General features: G+C 36.6%; 1 protein-coding gene across 1 annotated transcript in view; it reads left to right on the top strand.

Moving 5' to 3' along the window:
- ZC2HC1A (zinc finger C2HC-type containing 1A) overlaps nucleotides 1-21,302 on the top strand; it is a 51,757-nt gene that overhangs the window by 4,661 nt on the left and 25,794 nt on the right. The window contains exons 2-5 of the mRNA XM_084864935.1: nucleotides 5,353-5,426; nucleotides 8,108-8,224; nucleotides 14,019-14,160; nucleotides 16,827-16,975. Of these exons, the coding sequence (XP_084721061.1) occupies nucleotides 5,353-5,426; nucleotides 8,108-8,224; nucleotides 14,019-14,160; nucleotides 16,827-16,975 (482 nt within the window). The remainder of the gene's footprint in view (nucleotides 1-5,352; nucleotides 5,427-8,107; nucleotides 8,225-14,018; nucleotides 14,161-16,826; nucleotides 16,976-21,302) is intronic.

Here is a 21,302-nt window from a genome sequence, read left to right as displayed (position 1 = left end):
ATGAAGGAAGAAACTTGGGCAGAACAGATGCTGTAGGTTTGAGCAGGAAGGGAAATTGGAGAGGTTTAAACATTGTTAAGAAAGGGCAATAGGGAAGAAACTACCCTGTTTCCCCGAAAATAAGACAGTGTCTTATATTAATTTTCCCCCCCCAAAGTTGCGCTAGGTCTTATTTTCAGGGGATGTCTTATCTTTCCATGTGCTAGGTCATATTTTCGGAGGATGTCTTATTTTCGGGGAAACACGGTAATACTCATTATGTGCCAGAAAAAAAGCCTGTGACTCCTGATATTCCTTGAGGTCTAAGTACTGACCAGCTCAAAAACTGCTTAGCTTCAGATCTGAAAAACGTGGGCTTAAAAGAGACGTACATTGAAGCCAAGAGAGAAATGACATTAAAGACAAGGTGGAAGGGTCAGTCAGCAGTGCCTAATGTTATAGAAAGGTCTGGTAGGATGAGGATTCAAAAGGGGCCTTTGAATTTGACAATTACTAGATGAATGGTGTTTTTTAAGGTCTTTACTCTAATGTCTTTTATTGAAACAGCTTTCCCTGATCCTACTCTCTTCCTAAGCACACATACACATAGCATCATGACTGTCCTTCCTTTGCTCTATTTTTTAAAATATATTTTTATTGATTTCAGAGAGGAAGGGAAAGGCAGAGAGAGATAGAAATATCATTGATGAGAATCATTGATTGGCTGCCTCCTGCACTCCCCACATTGGGGATTGAGCCCACATCCCAGGCATGTGCTCTGACCGGGAGTCGAACCTGGGACCCTTCAGTCTGCAGGTCAACACTCTATCCACCAAGCCAAACCAGCTAGAGCTGCTTTACTAGTATTTTTTCTATGTTGTACTTATCCCCACCTTACATTTCATACATTTAATTGTTTTCATTTATGTTTTTCTATTAGAAGAGTAGAAGCTTCATGAAATCTGGGTCTTCTTTCCCCCCCCCCCCCATCACCGTTTGCCAACCACCTAGAACAGTTCCCACCTTATAGGTGCTCAATAAGTATGTCCTGTTGAATCAACAAGTCGATCTATTTTAATACAGTGATTAGACCTAATAAAGTTCACCTGCAGTTTAGGTAGGAAGTGAGAGGTAGTAAGGAGGAACTAGTCAGTAAATGTGTTTCCAGAAATGTGCTGCTCTGGACATTGGTCCTAAATAGCTCTGGGAGATATTTCAGAGGAGAAATGATTTCTGTTGGGGAAATAACAGCATACTAAACCCTTTTTTTTTTTTTTTTTTTAAGGCTGAGAAAGTTCTGTTCTAAGAAAACCCATTTGTTTCATCTAGAATTTTCCAAACATTAGACCATGGGGCAAGGAATATGAGGGTGATTGGTCAAAGTGGTGGACATGACTGACTAATCAAGTTCAGACTAGTTAGAAAGGCACATGCAGCCCAAGTCAGGTTATCAAGAAGATGTAAGTTACTTTGAGATGGAGGAAGTGTTTCAGAGAGCAGTAGGTCTGTGATTGGAGGGAGCTTGAGTATTTTGAGAGGCCAGAGGAGGACCCTTGGTGCTTTTGCTGAAAGTGGAATGGAGGTGAAGGTTATGTGTCGAGTAGGTTAAGTGGGAATATGAAATCTAGGATGAGCTGAAAAAGGGAAATCCTGTGAGGTAGTAAAGATTGTCAAACTGGAAGTAATACAGAGGGTTGTAATAAGAAAGATGATATAACAGATGCCATGGCCTCAAAGTGGGGGCAGTTGTTGAGTTTTAAAGGCTGGATTCAGAGGGTGAAGAAGCAGACATGTCACAGAGACCAGCACTGTTCTTCGTGTCCAGCATTTCTTTTCTCTTGCAAATACTCTCTCCTGGTTTTAAATTTTTTTTTTTAAATAAATTTTTATTGTTCATATTATTACAAATGTTCCTCCCCCCCCCCATTGCTTTCCTCCACCAGGTTTTAAAATTTATACATCTTAGAATTTCATAACTATTTTAGATAACAGCATATTCTTTCACGTCACCTATATAACATGTAAAGATACCATTTCAAACCTTATTATCATGCTTGTTTTGAAGTTGCTTAGTAAAGCAACTCAGAATCAGTAATGTATGTAGAATCAGTTTTGTAAGGCGAGGTTGGCTTCTTGAGTGTTTTAGAATATTAAAGTACTTCATCTGTCCATCAGTTTGAGTGCCTTTTTTGTACGCTCTTAGCTCTCTGCTATAATAATCCGGAAGGTTATTTCTACTGTATTTTTATAAGCTGTAAAATTTGCTAGCTTTTGTTATTTAAGAGAGACTAGTGGAGTTTGCCTGGAGTAGTATTTTTTTATTTCATTGATTGTGAAGCATTTTTATATGTAACAACTCAGTTGATCCTCTTTAAACTTTAAGGTAGATTGAACAGGTATTATATCCTAATTAAACTGAGGCTGCCTGTATGATTAATACCTTATAAGGTTATTCCCTAAGACCAGCTAATATAAGGAAATTATAAATTCATATCTTTATTTTGAATGAAGTAATTCTATTTTTTTCTTTTTTGAGATAATTGTTTTAAGTTCTTTTTCTTTAATGCTATAACTTTTAAAAAATTTTCTTTTAGTGATAATATTTGAACATGTTTGATAATTTGTAAGAATTAATCCCAGGAGTTGGATTTTATCATATTGTAGTTTTCCGGTTGTTGTTAAGCTTTAAGTTTTTGAATTTTAAAAAAAGGAACATGATTTGGTGTTTAGACATTCGAGGACATTAAGTCGTGTGGATTGTTAGCTTTGTGGGAGCAGTGAGGCTGCCATTCCAGCCTGTGTCACTAGGACTTGGTGCTGAGTAGGCACATCATTTCCAGATGTTGAATTGGTTTTTCTCAATAATTAGTTTTATAAGATTTTGCTTTGTCATTTATTCAACAAGCAGATACTGAAAGGCACTTTGAAGCAAGTAAAATATGTGACACTTTTTAACATTTAGGTTTGATGAATTTTAAAGTCATTACTTAGAATTTAAAGGAATACATGAAAACCATAAATAAGCAAGCTAAAGAGATTAATGCAGCATATGGTATCATTTTGACCCTCATTGTGAAGACATTTTTATTTTAATATACCTAATGTATTTTATCTGGCAACCTGAATTAAGTGATCCAGATAAATGGGGTTGCTTTCCCTAAATAACCTGGCTTCTGGTATTGGAGAAGGACAAATCAGGCAGACCTTAGCTTTGCTTTTGTGTTGTCCACTGCTTACCTGCCACCATAGACATTGCCTCTATCTGAGGTGACAGATAGTCACTATCTGCTACTAAAATAGGGCAGTGGACTGTGAGGAGAGGAGAGAACAAACCAGTTCCTCTGTCACTGTTTGATTGTGTTCCCACCAATGTCTCTTGATTCTCCTGATTCATTTTCGTGAACCCACTAAATAAATCATATGAAGAACAAATTATATGAGTTCATAATTGTACTTTATGCACGAGTTTATTTATGTTACTTCTTTGTCTGATATATGACTAGTGGCCTGGTGCACAAATTTGTGAACATCGAAAGGAAATTAATTAGAAGAAATATTTTAATATCACTATTCGCCCTTCTCTATAATAAAAGTGTCAATCAAATTCACAATCGACAATGATAGGTTGCAACACACATGTGCAATAGGCGCCAGCGAGATCTTTATATGTATTGCACATGTGCGAGTCAACTTAGCCTTTTATAGATATATATAGATACAGAATAAACTTGCTTAATTAGACCTGCTTTCTGATTTAGCTCAACTTTTTCCAGCTTAGGGAAGCATCACCCCAACTTCTCTTTCAGGTAATTGTCAGCAACACAGCAGGGAATATCAACACGAAGCACATTATTACTGTAGATCATGCCAGGAGAACAAAGGGTAAAATATCTAACTGCAGTAGTTTGACTATATTCTACACAGTGGGAAAACCTGAAGTAATTTTCAAAGTCCACTATTTCTTCTTATTAGTCGAGTCAAGTTTCTAAGCTTTCTAGATCTCCATCTTCCGGAAAATAGAATTCCACCGAGTCTCCTATCTACCTATTCCAGGACTTTTGTGAGGATCAAATGAGATGAGGCATGGGAAAATGCTTCACAGACATTTGGTTACAGTGTAAAATGTTTCCATCTGGCTATAAAGCAAGTAGTGTTCCTGGGCTGGAGAAACTCCAAGGTGGCTAGTTACTAGGGAGAGGAAGCTGGGTGTTGCTACATGACATCATTACGGTACCTGGATGGACTTAGCATATTAGCCTTTTTATACATATAGATAAAAAATTATAATAATTAATGCAATATCCATCAGAAAATATGGTAAAGATATAGGTTTAAGTATTTTTAGAAAATTAGAGTTATGGAAATAAATTTAGATTTGATATTTTGAAAGATAATAAAAATGACAAATTGACTCAGTTATGTAAAATTCCAAAGAGTGTAGTTTCTGTTATCATTTTCATATCAAAATTTGTTGCATAAAGTACATGATATATGTATTAATTTTTTTAAATCCTCACCTGAGGAGATTTTTAAAAATTGATTTTAGAGAGAGTGGAAGGGAGAGAAAGTGAGAAAATTGATGTGAGAGAGAAATATCGATTGATTGTCTCCCACATGTGCCCCAACAGGGGGTCTAACTGTAACCCAGGTATGTGCCCTGACTGGGAATCAAACCTGCAACCCTTTGGTGTATGGAATGGGACAACACTCCAACCAGCCAGGGCTGTATTAATTTTTGATTGAGCAGAAGTTGCAGCAACTTCTGTCTTCTTAATCAATTTATGCCCATAACGTCAGATTATTTCAACTTGTTAGACCATTGAATTTTAATATATGTGTAAAATAATGAAAAATTCACATATGCCTATTTACATAGTATCTAGGTGATCTTTTCCTTAAAGCATTATACTTCCTAAGTGTTAAACAGAACAAATTTCTTTTTATCCTAGATTATCTCAGAAAACCAGATCATTGATCACCAATGTTGTTTCTGAATGCTTTGAAGATTAATACTATATAATTTAACCTTCAAATAAATTTGACTTTTAAAGTTGAATCATTTACAATGGAGCTAGCCTATAAATTAAGAGATTATGATAAATTGATTTGGTTAAAAATAAATCAGATACTTCCAACATATCAGTTTGGTAATCTTTAAATCAGGACTTGGCATGGCCTTATTGACCTCTGGTCAATAAACTCTTAAGTCTGGTGCTCATTTTAATTGACAATGTTGCTTATTTAAAATGAAACAAGACATTTTTTTTCACAAGAACTGATAACTTATATATGAAGTTAAAAGAAGACATTAAAACTTGGAAGCTTTACAATTTGAACATAAAATACTATTGAGTAAATTCTTTTCTGTTTTAGAAAATGGGAGTGCTCAAGTTGGAGAATTATTACCTTGCAAGATTTGTGGACGGACATTTTTTCCAGTGGCATTAGTGAGTACCCTCTTCCTTTGGGATGTGACAGATCAGTGTGGTTCAGTACTTTTGGAATCTCTCCTAGAAACAGCCTGTGGAATAATTGGATGAGGTCCTGGCTGGTGTTCTTTATTCAAGAGTAGAAGTTCCTTCCATGTCTTCTCGTCCCTTCAGAGTTTGATTGGTCTTCAGAACTTCTCTATTAAAGTATTGAAGTGTTCCTCTCTTTGTGGGGATATTAATAGAAATAAAACAGAAAACTCTTAGAAATGCATAATGTATTTAAAGGTATAGAATGACACAGTGTCTGGATTTGCTTTAAACTACTTCAGAAAAAGAGCTGGATAAATGGAACAAGATTGCTAAAGACTTTGTAATTGTTGAAGGGGTGATGAGTAAAAGGGGAGTTCATTACACTGTTTTCTCAGTGGTTCTGTATGTTTGAAATAGTCAAAAGAAAATCGTTTTCAATTAAAAGTGTACCCAAACTACATGACACATTCTTTAGATACTTAGTACATACAAATAAAAGCAATTTTAATTGATTTTAATATACAGTAAACATCTAAATAGAGAATGAGAAAAATATGCCTATGTAGTAACTTAGATATTTTCTTGTACTTTCAAATATATTGTAAATATACATCTACTAATATTTTGATGTAAAGACTTTTCTTTGAATATGGATCTGATTAGAATTCTACCATATAGCATTTTCCATCCTCTTAATATTTCCAATTTGTTTCTTTTAAGCAAAGTGAGAAATTAATCCATAAATGTCAGTCGGACTACAGACTCCTCTTACATGACAACTTTTCTTAATTCTTTAAAATTGGCTTTCCTGCCCTAGCTGGTTTGGTTTAGTGGATAGAGCTTTGTCCTGTGGACTGAAGGGTCCCAGGTTCAATTCCAGTCAAGGGCACCTGCCTGAGTTGCAGGCTCAATCCCCAGTGCGGGGCATGCAGGAAGCAGCTGATCAGTGATTCCCTCTCATCATTTGATGTTTCTCTCTCTCTCTCTCCCCCCTCCTTCCTCTCTGAAATCAATTAAAAAATATATAAATAAAATTGGCTTTCCTATACTTAATTCAGTGATTTTTAAAAATCAATTCACTATTTTTCATATAATTTTCAAAGCATTCACCTGAGTTTCCATAGGAAAAAAGTTCTTTTTTTTGCCCTCATTTATTTATGTAATATATTTAATTAGATTATATGATCACTGTAATAACTATAGCTGGTATATATCTCAGTTTTGGGGACAAACACTACATACTTTTTTTTTTTTAAATATATTTTATTGATTTTTCACAGAGAGGAAGAGAGAGGGATAGAGAGTTAGAAACATCGATGAGAGAGAAACATCGATCAGCTGCCTCTTGCACACCCCCTACTGGGGATGTGCCCGCAACCAAGGTACATTCCTCTGACTGGAATCAAACCCGGGACCTTTCAGTCCGCAGGCCGACGCTCTATCCACTGAGCCAAACTGGTTTCGGCACACTACATACTTTTGACATAGACAACTGAACATGTGAAAGATGTTTTAAGTCGCCTGCTAGCCATACTTTTTATTTTTTTTTATTTTTATTGACTTCAGAGAGGAAGAGAGAGGGAGAGAAAGATAGAAACATCAATAATAAGAGAGAATAATTGATCAGCTGCCTCCTGCAAGCTCCACACCAGAGATCAAGCCCACAACCTGGGCATGTGCCCCTGACCGGAATCGAAACCGGCTAGGGCTAGCCATACTTAATACTTAAAATATTTTATTCTAACTGCTATAATTACAGTGCTTGTTTGTCAAATGAAAATAAGTATGTACAATGGATTACTAATTGTGTGTTGAAAAATATGAGAGGTTCCAGGACACTGAGCCAACCAGTTGGGAGGTTTCCTCTTGTTTGAACAGTTCAAGCTGTTCAGTTAGTGTTTATCAAAATACAAAAAGGAAAAAAGTTCATTTAATGCACTGATGTCATCAGTCCACATGTTTTATTTCATGGAGGGAGAAGGATTATTTATCCAGTAGGTTAATTGGAGATGAGTTAAGAAAGCTTCCATTGCAATGCTCTTAAAATGAATAAATATGTAAGTAATTGAATGAATGAGTTTGCAGTCATGTTAAGAAAAATATCTGTAGGAATGGAGCACTAGAAAACTCAAGAAAAATCCTGGGTAAAGAATGGCAGACTGTAAGTTCTGGAAGGGAAAAAAGGGATAACTGTGGAAGAAGGATGCAGGGACACAAATCTGACAACTTTGTCCTATTATTTCATGTCAGCTTTAGTAATCCGAACTACCTCTACAATAGCAACTTTGTAATCCTAATACAAATGCATTCTCCACATATACTTTTTTTAGTATTTATTTTTAGGTATTTAATGATGAAAATAACTTTTTCCCCACTCAAATAGCTTTGACTTAGTAACATTACTACCCTTATTCTTAGCAGTGTGAAACTAGGAGAATATTAACTCAATAAAATGTTGAAAGAGTTTTTATCTATACCTTCTATGGTAAGAAAGATAAATAATAGCATGCATTACATATGCTTTATAACAATTTTAGTCAAAGCAAGGTATGTCTTATTTATGTATTATTTATTGCTTATTTTATCTTCAGTTTTTAGACTGATAATTTAAAGTCTTCCCTTCTGTATAAATGAAAATGATACATTGTGTTTCTTTATCTTAACAGAAAAAACATGGACCCATTTGCCAGAAAACTGCCACTAAAAAACGGAAGACTTTTGATTCGAGCAGACAGAGAGCTGAAGGAACTGATATTCCAACAGTAAAACCTCTAAAACCTAGGGTAATTGTATAATCTTTGAACAGTATGAACCTTGTTGCTATATATATATATATATATATATATATATATATATATATGTATGTATATGTATATATGTGTGTATATATATATATATATATATATATATATATATATATAATCCTTATCTGTTATACTAATTTATAATAATAAAAGCATAATATGCTAATTAGACTGGACAGCGAATGACCTTCTGTATGTCATTCCAGACGTCCTTCCGGACCAAGCCACCATGGTGGGGGCGGAAGCAGAGATGGTCAGGGGCGATCAGGCAGGCAGGCAGAGTGGTTAGGGGTGATCAGACAGGCAGACAGAGTGGTTAGGGGTTATCAGGAAGGCAGGTGAGTGGTTAGGGGCGATCAGGCAGGCAGGCAGAGTGGTTAGGGGCATCATGCAGGAGGTGAGTGGGTAGGGGTGATCAGACAGGGAGTCGAGTGGTTAGGAGCCAGTGGTCCTGGATTATGAGAGGGATCCCTGAGGATCGGGCCTAAGCCAGCAGTTGGACATCCCCTGAAGGATCCTAGATTGCAAGAGGGTGCAGGCTGGGCTGAGGGACCCCACCTCCATGCATGAATTTCGTGCACCAGGCCTCCAGTACCAAAATTTTGTGTACTGTTCTCTGTTTAGAAATGATCACAAACTTATTTATTTTAGACTTTGGAAAGAAGGAAGCCAAACTACTTCTCAACTCCCACTATTACAAGGAGGTTTTTCTAGCATTGGAGGATCACTTGCTTAGCTGTATAGGCTGGAAATAATTAAAAGCCCTCCTCACATGTTCCTTTTAAGTCATTGTTAATTACCTAGGCTATACTTTAATGTGTTAAAGTCTCTCTTACTAGTAGAGCAATCCCTGTATACAAAGGTAAAACTATAATTTATAGACATCTTAGCATACTAGAGATTGATTATCTTGATTGAGAGTTTGTCAATATTTGTGGTCTTATTATGCTTTCTGGGAAAAACTTACCAGTTGTTCAACTGTCCTCACATAGCCATTGACAACTTTTCTTTCTTGTTATCAAAGCAATGAATCTCCTATGATAATGACTCTTTAATATCACTGTGATACTTTATATTGCTAAGAATAAGTCACATAAATACTTTGACAAAGTTTTAAAGAGTTATTTCAGTGAAATAGTTAAAATTTGAATACCTCATTGAATAGGTTTTTGAAACAACCTTGCTTTCAGTGGTAATAACTTCTCCCATTGGTGCAAAAAACATTTTGGAATCTCGGAGGAGGGTAGTCGGAGGAGGATGGGTGGGTGGGAGATAATCAACCAAAGACTTTGTATGCATATATGCATAACCCATGGACACAGACAATAGGCTGGTGAAGATCTGGGATGGGGGTTGGGGACAGGTTGGAGGGGATCAATGGAGGGGTGGGGTGGGAAGGGAACATATGTAATACTTTCAACAATAAAGATTTCAAATGAAACAACCCTCTTCCCTGTGGGCCAATTAATCTTACTGATAAAATCATTTGGGTAGTAGAAAAAAAATGGAATGCCCATTTTTGTATTTTTATCCATTTATCCAAGGGAATATTGGTGAATTTTGAATAAGGTAAACCATTATTTGAAGTTTTTCTTAGTCACCGTCCAGATATGTGATTGTATTTGCTTTAATTCGCTTTGAAGATAAACTATTGAAATCTCTGGGAGCAGTATAACATAGAGGGTATAAAAAAGGGCTCCGGAGTCAGTCTGCCTGATTTTAACTCTGGTCTGCTACTTAGCATGTTGTGTTGAGTGAATTACTTAATTCATACTTCTACTTATCTGTAAAATGGTAGTAGGAGTTGTAGCATCCATCTCATGGGGTTATTATAGGGATTACATAAATTTATCCATGGTATTCTCTTAATAAGTGTTATCTTTTTCCTGTGACTTCCCTGTGGGTTTATATACTTCAAAATTTAATCTTCAGGCCGGGACCGGTTTGGCTCAGTGGATAGAGCGTCGGCCTGCAGACTGAAAGGTCCCAGGTTCAATTCCGGGCAAAGGCATGTACCTTGGTTGCCGGCACATCCCCAGTAGGGGGTGTGCAAGAGGCAGTTGATGGATGATTCTCTCTCATCGATGTTTCTAACTCTCTATCCCTCTCTCTTCCTCTCTGTGAAAAATCAATAAAATATATTTAAAATAATTTAATCTTCAGAAAAAAGCAAGTACAGCATTGATTTACATTAAATAGTTTACATTTTTGCTACTTAAATGGTGGTCTGTAGAGCTATAATATCAACACCATTTTGGATTGTTAGAAATGCAGAGTTTCAGGTCCCACTCACGCATACTCATTCAGCACCTACATTTTAACCCAATCCATGTTTGAGTCATACACATATTATAGTTTGAGAAGCAGTATGTTAGAAGATTTTGAACATTGTAGCTTACCTCTCCCTATCTTTATCTGTATCAAGGATATTCTACAAAATCACAAGCAGAGTGGAGCAAAGCAAACACAAAATTCATTTTTGGAGAAAGTAAAGGCAGGTGTAATCCATAGACCACAAAATGCAAGGGCTGCTTACAGCCACTGAGATCCAGAAAGGAAGCGCAGGAAGTGCAGTGTGGCCGAGGGCCCAGACCTGGGAACCTGGCTTCTTACAGGTGACTCCTTGGTGCTGAGGGGTCTTATCCGGAAGTGTCTATCCCTGGTTTACTATAGCTGGCAGGAACTGGGATGAGCTGCAGGGGATTGGAGAGCCTGGGACTGGAATGAGCCTGGCTGACATGGACAAAAGCCAGGAGGGAGGAGGTGGAGATAAGAAGCACAGAGTGTTAAGAGGCCCCACTAGTGGCAGAGACTCTCAGAAAGCACCGGAAAAGGAAAATAACCTTTCCGAGGGCGCCGCGCCCACTCAGTGCTGTGTCCTGTGTGAGGGAGTGTGGCTGGCAGCGGTAGTAACCCTCTTGACCCGTATTGTTTTAGAGAAGCAGAAGGGGATGTCTAATCGCACTTTGAGGCCTTATTTGCATCTGTATCTGATGCAAACACAGAAGAGAGCTATTGGTATGTGTAGCCTGGAAGGCTACCCTGGCCTCTCCTTTATAAATAGCTGTACAGAAGAAAACCTAACTCATGAGAGTAATAAAAACTATTAGCTCAGCACTGATATAGACACTGTGAAAGAGGGAGAAGAGGGCAGCAAGACTGACCAGTAGATGAGTGATACTCACTGTGGAGCCCGCCAGAGTTGTGATCAGACATTTCAATACCAAGTACTAAATGTCAGAGTCGCTCATCTCAAACGTGGAAATGTTTGTATATTTAGTTAAGATTTTTGCATATATATTCATAAGAGAAGTGGAACTACAATTATTCTTTTTACCAAAGTTTTGCTTTTTTTTTTTTTTTTTTTTTTTTAAATATATTCCATTGATTTTTTACAGAGAGAAAGGGAGAGAGATAGAGAGCTAGAAACGTCGATGAGAGAGAAACATCGACCAGCTGCCTCCTGCACACCCCCCACTGGGGATGTGCCCGCAACCAACGTACATGCCCTTGACCGGAATCGAACCTGGGACCTTTCAGTCCGCAGACCAACGCTCTACCGCTGAGCCGAACCGGTTTCGGCCCAAAGTTTTGCTTTTGTAAGACTAGTAGGAAAGTTGTTCCCTTGTTTTATATATTTTTAAAGAGTTTTTAAAAGATTGGGTGCTATTTTTTCTTAAATCTCTGCAAGAATTCAATAGGGAAGAAATCTAGGCCGGGAGTTTTCTTTGTGGGTTTTTAAAAATGGTAGATTCATTTAAAAAATATTTAAGACTATTGTGATTTTCTGTTTCTTCTGGTATCTGTTTTGTAGTATTTGCTGAGAATATTGTTCATTTCATCTTATCAAATTTATTAACAAAGTTTTTTTTTTATAATGTTTTCTTTCTATTGTTTGTAAGAACTGGATCATGTACTATTGTATTTTCTATTCTTGGTAATTTGTATTCTCTCTATCTCTCTCTTTAATTAGTTTTCCTTATTAGTGTTTTTGAAGAACCATGTTTTGACTTTGTTGATTCAACTTATATTCTTGATTTAAAAAATAAAAATATAATAGGGATAATTGAATATTTCAATAATATGACAAAATAAATCTCTGGAGGCAGAAGAGCCAGCATCATGTTTAATGGAAAGATACTTAGAAGGAATTCCATTAATGCAAGGAACAAGATTCATCTCTAACCAGTATGGTACAAGCTGATAGATAGAAAATAACAAGAAATTAGATGTGTAGAGACTGGAAAACTGTCATTAAGAGGCGAAAGCCCCAAAGAATCAACTGATAAATTACTACCAATATAAGAGAAGTCAGTGAAGTAATGAAATATCATATTAGTCTACAGAAACTACTAGGTTTTATATTTCAACATAAACATGAAGAAAATATCCTTTATAAAAGAGAAACACCAAATATAAAATATTATAGCAATAAACCTTAAGGTAACAGGTATGAGTTCCACAAAGAATAATTTAAAATACTACTGAAAGAAAAATGAACACTTCTTCAAATGGAAATATATCTCATGGGTAGACTTAACATATTAAAATTTTAAGTTCCTTAAGTTGGTTCTGAATGTAATGTTTCATTTTTAATGTTATAAGTCTTTTCATTTTAATGTTATGTCTTTTTTAAAAAAACTAGACAAGCTAATTTTAAAGTATATGAAAAAATAGCATGCAAGGATAACCAAAAAAGATTGTAAAAGAAGCAAAATGAAGTAAGCTACCCTACCAGATTTTAAAATATCATAAAATCTCAATATTTAAAAGATATTGACATAAGGATAGTAATAATAATGGAACAAAAGAGAAATTTCAGAATAAGCTCAAATACTAAAGAGAATATGGTAAAAGTATTGTCCCAGTTCAATGGGAAGGAAAGTCAGTAAAGGATGATGAGACAACTGTATAGCTATGTTGACAAACAAAAAGTAAAGTGAAATCCTTATGTCACACCACTCATCAGGATAAATTCCAAACGAGTAAGAGATTTAAAATTTTAAATTAAAACACAAAAGCTCTGGGTGGAAACATGGAAAATTCCCATTTTACTTTGGGGTGAGATTGGGCCTTGTTAACTGTGACTACAAATCCAGAGATCATAAAGAAAAGACTTGTAAATTAAACTATCTTTACAATATATTTCTTCCCATTAAAAGGATCTTTGAAAGGGTAAAAAGACGGACACGAGTATTAGGGAGGGTTGGGGCTAGTCTCCTTTAGAGAGTTACTGGAAATTGTTTAAGAAAACAAAAACAAAAACAAACCCCCCCCCCAAAAAAAAAAACCAAAAACCAATCACCTACTAGCTAAGTTGACCAGGCAGATAAATAGTTCACAAAAAGGAAATACTAATGATTCTTAGTTATATGAAAAGATGCTCACTCTTACTCATTATAAGAGAAAAGCCAGTGAAAACTATAGAGAGAACTATCTTTCATCTCTAATCATTAAAAACCAAAAAGTGTGATAACATATTCAGTTGGAGGAACTATGGGAAAACAGGAAAATACACTCTTCGTGGGACACCTCGTGGGACACAATGTGAAACCTAGAGAAGTCTTTTTAGTGTCTAGTACAATTAAAATTGCATTTCAGAAATTACTTATAACATAGTTGCATTAAGTTCTCTTTATGTAATTGTAAATTTGGGAAGGAAATCATTTAAGAATTGCTGGTAAGAAAATATTTAAAGTAATATGGCATTTCATCAAGTTTTATCTCAGTTCAGTGCAAAAAATGTTCTAAAATTGATTGTGTTTTTTTGTAGCCTGAACCGCCAAAGAAACCATCTAATTGGAGAAGAAAACATGAGGAATTCATTGCCACCATAAGAGCAGCCAAAGGCCTGGATCAGGCCCTCAAAGAGGGGGGCAAGCTTCCTCCTCCTCCTCCACCTTCTTACGATCCAGGTATATGCCTGTTGTTGACAGTACTGCTCATGGGGGACAACATATTGGTAGAATTTTTATCAATTTTAAGTTGTTATCAAACAATCTGTAATAATGGAACCTGATGAAGCATAGTCTTTAAAAGTTTTGCTACAAAATAATGTTGATAGCAAGCATTTAGGCTTATTAATACACACCCATGTTGAACATTTTTATCTCAGTACTTCTATTTAAACACTATGATATCATTTTAAAACTATTGTAGCAACTATTAAATTTTAATATTCCAGGAAACATTTTAATCATGCTCACTGTGAATTGAAAGATAGTCATTCAGTAAGATTCACACAGTGATGTTGCTTAGTTCTTTGGAATCTTCTCATCTGGGAAGGAAGAAAATAGTAACATTGCTTAAAAAATATATAGTTCCTGTGAGGAAATTACCATATAAATCGATATACCTAACTATGCCCTAAACTCATGCATTACATTTTTTCATTGAGTGGGTAAAAGGTGCTTATTATTGTTATAAAAATAAAGAAGGCAGGCTGCTGGCTACCCCGTTTGAGTTGTTATGATACTAATAGGTTTAAAATAGCGCATTTGACATTTTGACATTGATTATTAGAGTAGCCTGAAGAGGTTGTTATTTTAATGTAACAAGTTAACTGCATCAAAATTGTGTTAGTATTTTAGATTGGGATTTATTACTTTGTAAAGAGAAATTTCTTTAGAAAATCTAGATATGATCATTTTTAATGTTTTATTATAGAAAAAGAAGTTGGCAAACTATTTCTAAAAGGGCCAGATAGTAAATATCTTAGGCTTTGCAGGCAATACTCAGCTCTGTTGCCCCTACTACAAGAAATCAACCACAGACAATATGTAAGTAAATGGGTGTAGCTGTCTTCTAATAAAACTATTTATCAAAACAGGCAGCTGGCAGAACGGATTTGGCCTAGGGGCCCTTGTTTGCCAGCCTCTGTTCTAGAATAATTAACTTTAATGTTAGGTGTGTTTCTGGAATGACCCAACTGGGTTTGGGTCTCTTTTAATTCTCCCTAAATTTTTCCCACGAAGTTGAATTTTCTCTGTTTCGGAGGCATTTGTATATATCACACCTTACTCAACATAGCTATATTTCTCATGTTTACCTCGGTAAGAGAGCAAGACTTCCAGTAGTTCAGCATGATTTGGGCTATAGAAAATTTAAAATATCATAGTCCTGACAAGACAACTTCTTTGTTATTAGAAATTTTAGATTTACTCACTAATTAGCAGGACAGATTTCTGAGCTTCAAATGAGTATAAATTTAAAGGTAAACCCCTATAGAAAAGTAAACTTGTTGAAATAGAGATTTTTTTGACACTGCTAAATTTTTATAGTCATGTCTTTTCAGTGTCTCAGTTGAGATCTTTTATAGTACTACAAAATTTAGTTCAGCTTGGGATAATTTAGAGATTTAATTTTAAAATAATTTTTTTTATAGTATACATTGCATTTTAGAATATTTTATCATGGAAGCATTCTCTCTTAAATTTGAATGGATGTTCAATAATGGAATCATACCATTGGGCTGAATTAATTATGTTGAGATATATTGCTTCTTTCATCTGTTGGGACTTCTAAAAGATAATAAATACAAAGTCGATTAAAACTATTTTATGACAGTTTTCCTCTAATTGAAGTACAATATTTTAATAGATGATCATAAATTTTAAAATATATTTTGAATGTAATGTGTTATTACTGCCTAATTAATCTAACATATAAATATATGTATATACTAGAGGCCTGGTGCATGAAAATTCGTGCACTGGAAGGGGGGGGTCCCTCAACCCAGTCTGCCCCTTCTCATAGTCCGGGAGCCCTCAGGTTCGAGAGGTGACCCATCAATCAGGGGAAGGCGATGCCCCCATTACACCTCTGCTGGGCTGGGCGGCCCTGGGCAGCTGGGCAGCTTCCATCCAAGGCTTGCCTGTACTTTGGGCTGGCTCTGGGCAGCTGGGGGGCTGAGGGAACTGGGGACTCCAGAGGCGGGTGCCCCAGCAGGGCTGAGGGGAATGGGTGCCACCATCTTGTGGCTGTGGGCACCACCATCTTTGAGGGTGTGGCAGTCAATTAGCATATTGCCTCCTTATTGACTGTGGTTGCTGCATCTTTGTGAGGGTGTGATGGTCAATTAGCATATTCCCTCTTTATTAGATAGGATGATGAAACATGGCATTATAGAAGTAAAGAGAAATAACATTTTTCCTCCATATTTGTATCAAGGATTTATACCTTTTTCCCCCTTCAAATTTGATTCTAAGCAGGAAGAACATGGGACTTTATTGTATACCAGAGGCTTGATGCATAAAATTCCTGCAAGGGCCTTGGCCCCCGCCGCTGTGGCGGCCACCTCTGTCTTGGTCCCCACCTGCCCAGGCTCTGTCCTGAAGGGAGGACGCCCAGAAGGACATGCGGTCTAATTTGCATATTATGGTTTTATTATTATAGACTAACACTTTGTGCTTAAACATCTTTATACCAAGTTTGGATAAGTCAGATTGAGTGGTTATAAGGAAGTGAGAGATTTTGTTTATTAAATATTACTTATGCTTATGTCTTCATATAAACTTATAATTCATTATGTCCTACTTAAAGTATTGTGTTAATAATTGCTTTTTTTTTTTTTTTGTTTTAGATTATATTCAATGTCCATATTGCCAGAGGAGATTTAATGAAAATGCGGCTGATAGACATATAAATTTCTGTAAAGAACAGGCAGCACGTATTAGTAATAAAAGCAAATATTCCACTGACACCAAAGGCAAAGCAGCTTCTCGGACACAGGTGAAATACGCTACTTAATCATGCCCACAAACAAATGAGAAAATGACTTTTTCAAGTTAACTGTTTTATGTTTATGTTTCATAGAACATTTAAGAATCATTTTCTCACCTGCTAAAATTTATGCATTACTGTTCAGGGATTTAGTAATAAATTTGAATGACTAATTGAAAGAAAATAATTACAGTTAATCAATTAGAAATGGACTTGAGTTAGTAGAAACTTATAAATATTGTATATAGATTTTGAAGAGGTATTAGGAAATATGTAAGAAAATAAGTTAAAAATTGGTGAAGCAGGTGCAGAGGAAACCAGAGGTGATAGAGGAGTAAGAAAATGCCAGTCAATTACCTCCATGAAAATCATGTAAGTGTTGCTCTGGCTGGAGCGGGTCAGTTGTTTGGAGCATCATCCTGTGTACTGGAAGGTTGCTTGTTAGAGTCCTGGTCAGGGCACATGCCTAGGTTATGGGTTTGGTCCCCAGTCAGGGCAGGTACAGGGGGCAACGAATCAATGTTTTTCTCTTTCTCCCTCTCCGGCCCCTTTCCTCTCCCCGTCGATCCCCTTTCTTCTTTCTCTAAAATCAATTATTTAAAAAAAAATCTAAGAACTGAATGTTTCCATGTTATGTATGAGTAATGTTTCCATGTTATGTATGAGTAATGCTATTGAGGGAATGAATGTAGGGTCAAATCCAAATTGCTAATTTTAGCCTTTATTTCTTCATTTGTGCAGTGGTAATTTCCATGAGTATTGTGAGAAGCAGATGGAATAATGTATGTGAAAGCATTTAGCACACTATTAACCATAGAAAGATTTTGTTATATGAAATTGATTTTTACAGTACTATTGGTTTTCTTAAGCATATTGGAAGTATGAAAATGTCATACTTCCAAGCAAATTTCATTTTTTTTATAAAGCTTTCATTTTTAAATAAATTTTTAGTACTATAAATCTAGCAGATAATAAATCCATTTCTCTTGTTACTTACAAATAAAACATTGAATTAAAAGACTCCATTACAATTGGGGTCTTCTTGAGAGAATTTTTTTATTAAATGTTTGTTAATATTATTGGAAATAGAACAAACACTTCATTATTATTTTCATTGTGGCGAAAGAACAGTGACTCATTTTGAATGATTTCTCAAAGAGATGTCAAACACATATCTTACATATAAACAGTTAATGACCGTAATACGATTTTTTGTTTTGTTTCAAGAATAAAATAATCAGTAGAGCAAAGGAAATACAATAGAATGTATATATGCCAACAACTTTGTTCCAAATAATTGATAAATGTGAAATCCTAGTAGTTGATTTTCTCACCTTAAATCAGTGTTAATTCCATGTCCAGTTGTGTATGTTCATTTTACTCTAACCCCATATTTTCTTTTTTTTTTTTTTTTAAATATATTTTTTATTGATTTCAGAGAGGAAGGGAGAGGGGAGGGAGAGAAACATCAATGACGAGAGAGAATAATAGTTCAGCTGCCTCCTGCACCCCCCACTGGGGATTGAGCCCACAATCCGGGCATGTGCCCGACCTGGAATCAAACCATGACCTCCTATTCATAGGTTGATGCTCAATCACTGAGCCCTGCTGGCCAGGCTATATGTACCCTCTTCGAGTCAGATACTGTAGCAAGTACTGAGTGTATATTAGTAGACTAAATACAGTACTTTTTCATGAGAGGTTTAGATGTTCCTTATCATATTTAGCAGCTGTATTTTCATCAGCACACAGTATTATCAGTCCTGAACATTTTTAGTACTTTGTTAAAAATTGGTCTAAATAGTACCTTCTGCCATTTTATAAGAAACTAGGGGCCTAGTGCACGAATTTGTGCACCTTGAAAGGAACTGTGGGCCGCGAGGCTGTGGTAGGCACAGGGGCTAGTCTCTGCCCATCCTCTGTGCCCCCGCCTGACTCCTCCCACCATTGCCCTGTTCCTCTGTCTGCCTGCAGTCCTGCTCCTGTTGCTGTTCCCACAAGCTGATGGTGCCGGCCCCACTCAAACCCACTGATGGCACAGAGCAATTGGGGCTGGCGCCAGCAATGGGTGCGAGTGGTGGCTGCTGCCCGATCGCCCTGCAGGAGTAGGGGGAGGTGGAGAAGCCCTCAGGGGTGATCAGGGCCGGCAGCCGCTGCTTGGACCCACTGATGGTGCCGAGTGACCGAGACCGGCGCCAGGCACTGGCAGTGAGTGTGAGCAGCAGCTCTGGTGCTGGCAGCAATTGGTGCCCACCTTGTTCTGGTGCCCCCACTCACCTGCTCCACCATCCCACAGCGACTGATTGTCCAGTTGTTCTGCTGTTTGTTCTATTTGCATATTAGCCTTTTATTATATAGGATTAATGTCTTCCACATTCTTTAAGCTTTTCCATTAAAGAAAGTCTCTTTTAGTAAGGAAATTTACTAGAGTTGTGATCAGCATAAAAAAAACCCCACACATACAGGAAATAATTAGCACCTAACAAATACTTATGAATGAAAGAGAAATATACACTGAGTGGCCAGATTATCATGATCTCTGAATGCATAATAATCTGGCCACTCTGTGTATATTGACTATAATTATATTAAAAGAAAATTATTTCTTCTGAATGAACTTATATGAGATTGTTAATAGCTAGTCATTCTGAAAGCCTTTCTACTGCTGGTAGAATGTTAGCTAGATGCTGTGAGATAGATAAAATGCAGCTCAGGGAGGAAAGAGTCCCATTATCTAGGGCAGGGGGACAGCAACCTACTGAGAGGCAGGTGAATAATCTTTAAACAAGAGGCATTCAGAGTAGCATGAGGATTCACAAAGGAAACTAACCTGACTAGTTCTTGTTGAAAGTAACAGGAGCTATTAGAGGCGATAGATAAGGTTGGACTACGTTTTAGGGACCTCAGGAAACAGTAAAATTGAGTAAAATCATAGAAGGCCTAATATAGAGAGCAGAAAAGCAAAGCACTATTTGAAAGGCATATTTTGCCTTTTTCAATTTCTAAGCCATTAAGTTAATAATAAATTCTGAAAGGTACATAAAAATTTATATGCTCTATATATAGTTTTACTAGGCCCTTCCTGCCTGTTCTCAACCTGAAGGCTTGGCCTCTCACTATGCAATGCGTCCCCTTTTGTGTATGCAGCTCATGTGTGGGCCACCAATTCTGTTTCTTAATTCAGTTTTATGGACCCTGATTTTAGTAGACATGTCTCTGGTATTTTGACAAATCTTTTTAGGTCTTGTTTTCATATTTATTTTAAAATATTTTCTAATATCTTCATTGATATTTTAGTGGGAGAGACATATGAACAGATGCTCTTTTATTTTATTATATTTAAAAATATTTTTATTAATTTTTTAGCGAGAAGAAGGGATAGGGAGAGAAAGAAACATCTGTGAGAGGGAAACATTGATTGGCTGCCTCCTGCACACCCCTTATTGGGGAATTCAGCCAGCAGCCCAGGCATGTGCCCTGACCTGGAATCTAACCGGCAGCCTCTGGGTGCATGGGACAATGTCCACCAGCTGAGCCACACACCTGCCCTTTTAAGTCAGAAACACCTCCGCTCTGCCCAGGTTGCTCAGTTGGTTAGCGTGTCATCCCGGTATGCCAAGGTTGCAGGTTTGATCTCCACTCGGGGCACATCTATGAATCAACCAGTGAATGCATAAATAAGTGGAACAACAAATTGATGTTTCCCACTGCTTTCCCTCCCTCCCTCTCTCCCTCCCTCCCTCTCTCCCTCCCTCCCTCCCTCCCTCCCTCCCTCCCTCCCTCCTTCTCTTTCTCTCTCTCTCAAAATCAGTTATAAAAACCCAAACAAACCAGGAAGACCTCTCAAGTTTTTGAAGAAATTGTCTACAGTTTGTCTCCAAGGTCTTCTAGTTATTTGTTCATCTGATAGACAGTTATTGAAGGTTTTCTATTTGCCAAGTGTGCAAGAAATTTTAGTTTCTGGCATAATAGTTCCAAATGTGCATGGTATTTGAGTGTGTATAAGAGACCCTTTTATCAAGATTTTTTTTAAGGTCACATACTGAATTTCAGAGATATGTTTAAAATTTGTGTTTTGCTAGCAACTTTTCAGTAGTGCTACTACTGATTATTGGTTATAAAATACGATTTGACTTTTGAAAATCAGGTTTAAAATGCATTTTCAGATAAAGTCCTAAGCACTAAATACTGCATTAGGCTAACTCTCAAGTACACACACAATGCAGTAATCCTATGTAATAAAAGGCTAATATGCAAATCATCCAGGAAGTTTATCTAACCAGGGGTTTGACTGCTCGCTATGATGTGCGCTGACCACCAGGGGATAGTGTAGAAT

This window comes from Pipistrellus hanaki (genome assembly GCF_964339955.1).
Source record: "Pipistrellus hanaki genome assembly, chromosome: 17".
In the NCBI taxonomy this organism is placed as follows: Eukaryota; Metazoa; Chordata; class Mammalia; order Chiroptera; family Vespertilionidae; genus Pipistrellus; species Pipistrellus hanaki.
The sequence above is the reverse complement of the archived record's forward strand: the minus strand, read 5'-3'. Positions and strand labels throughout refer to the sequence as shown.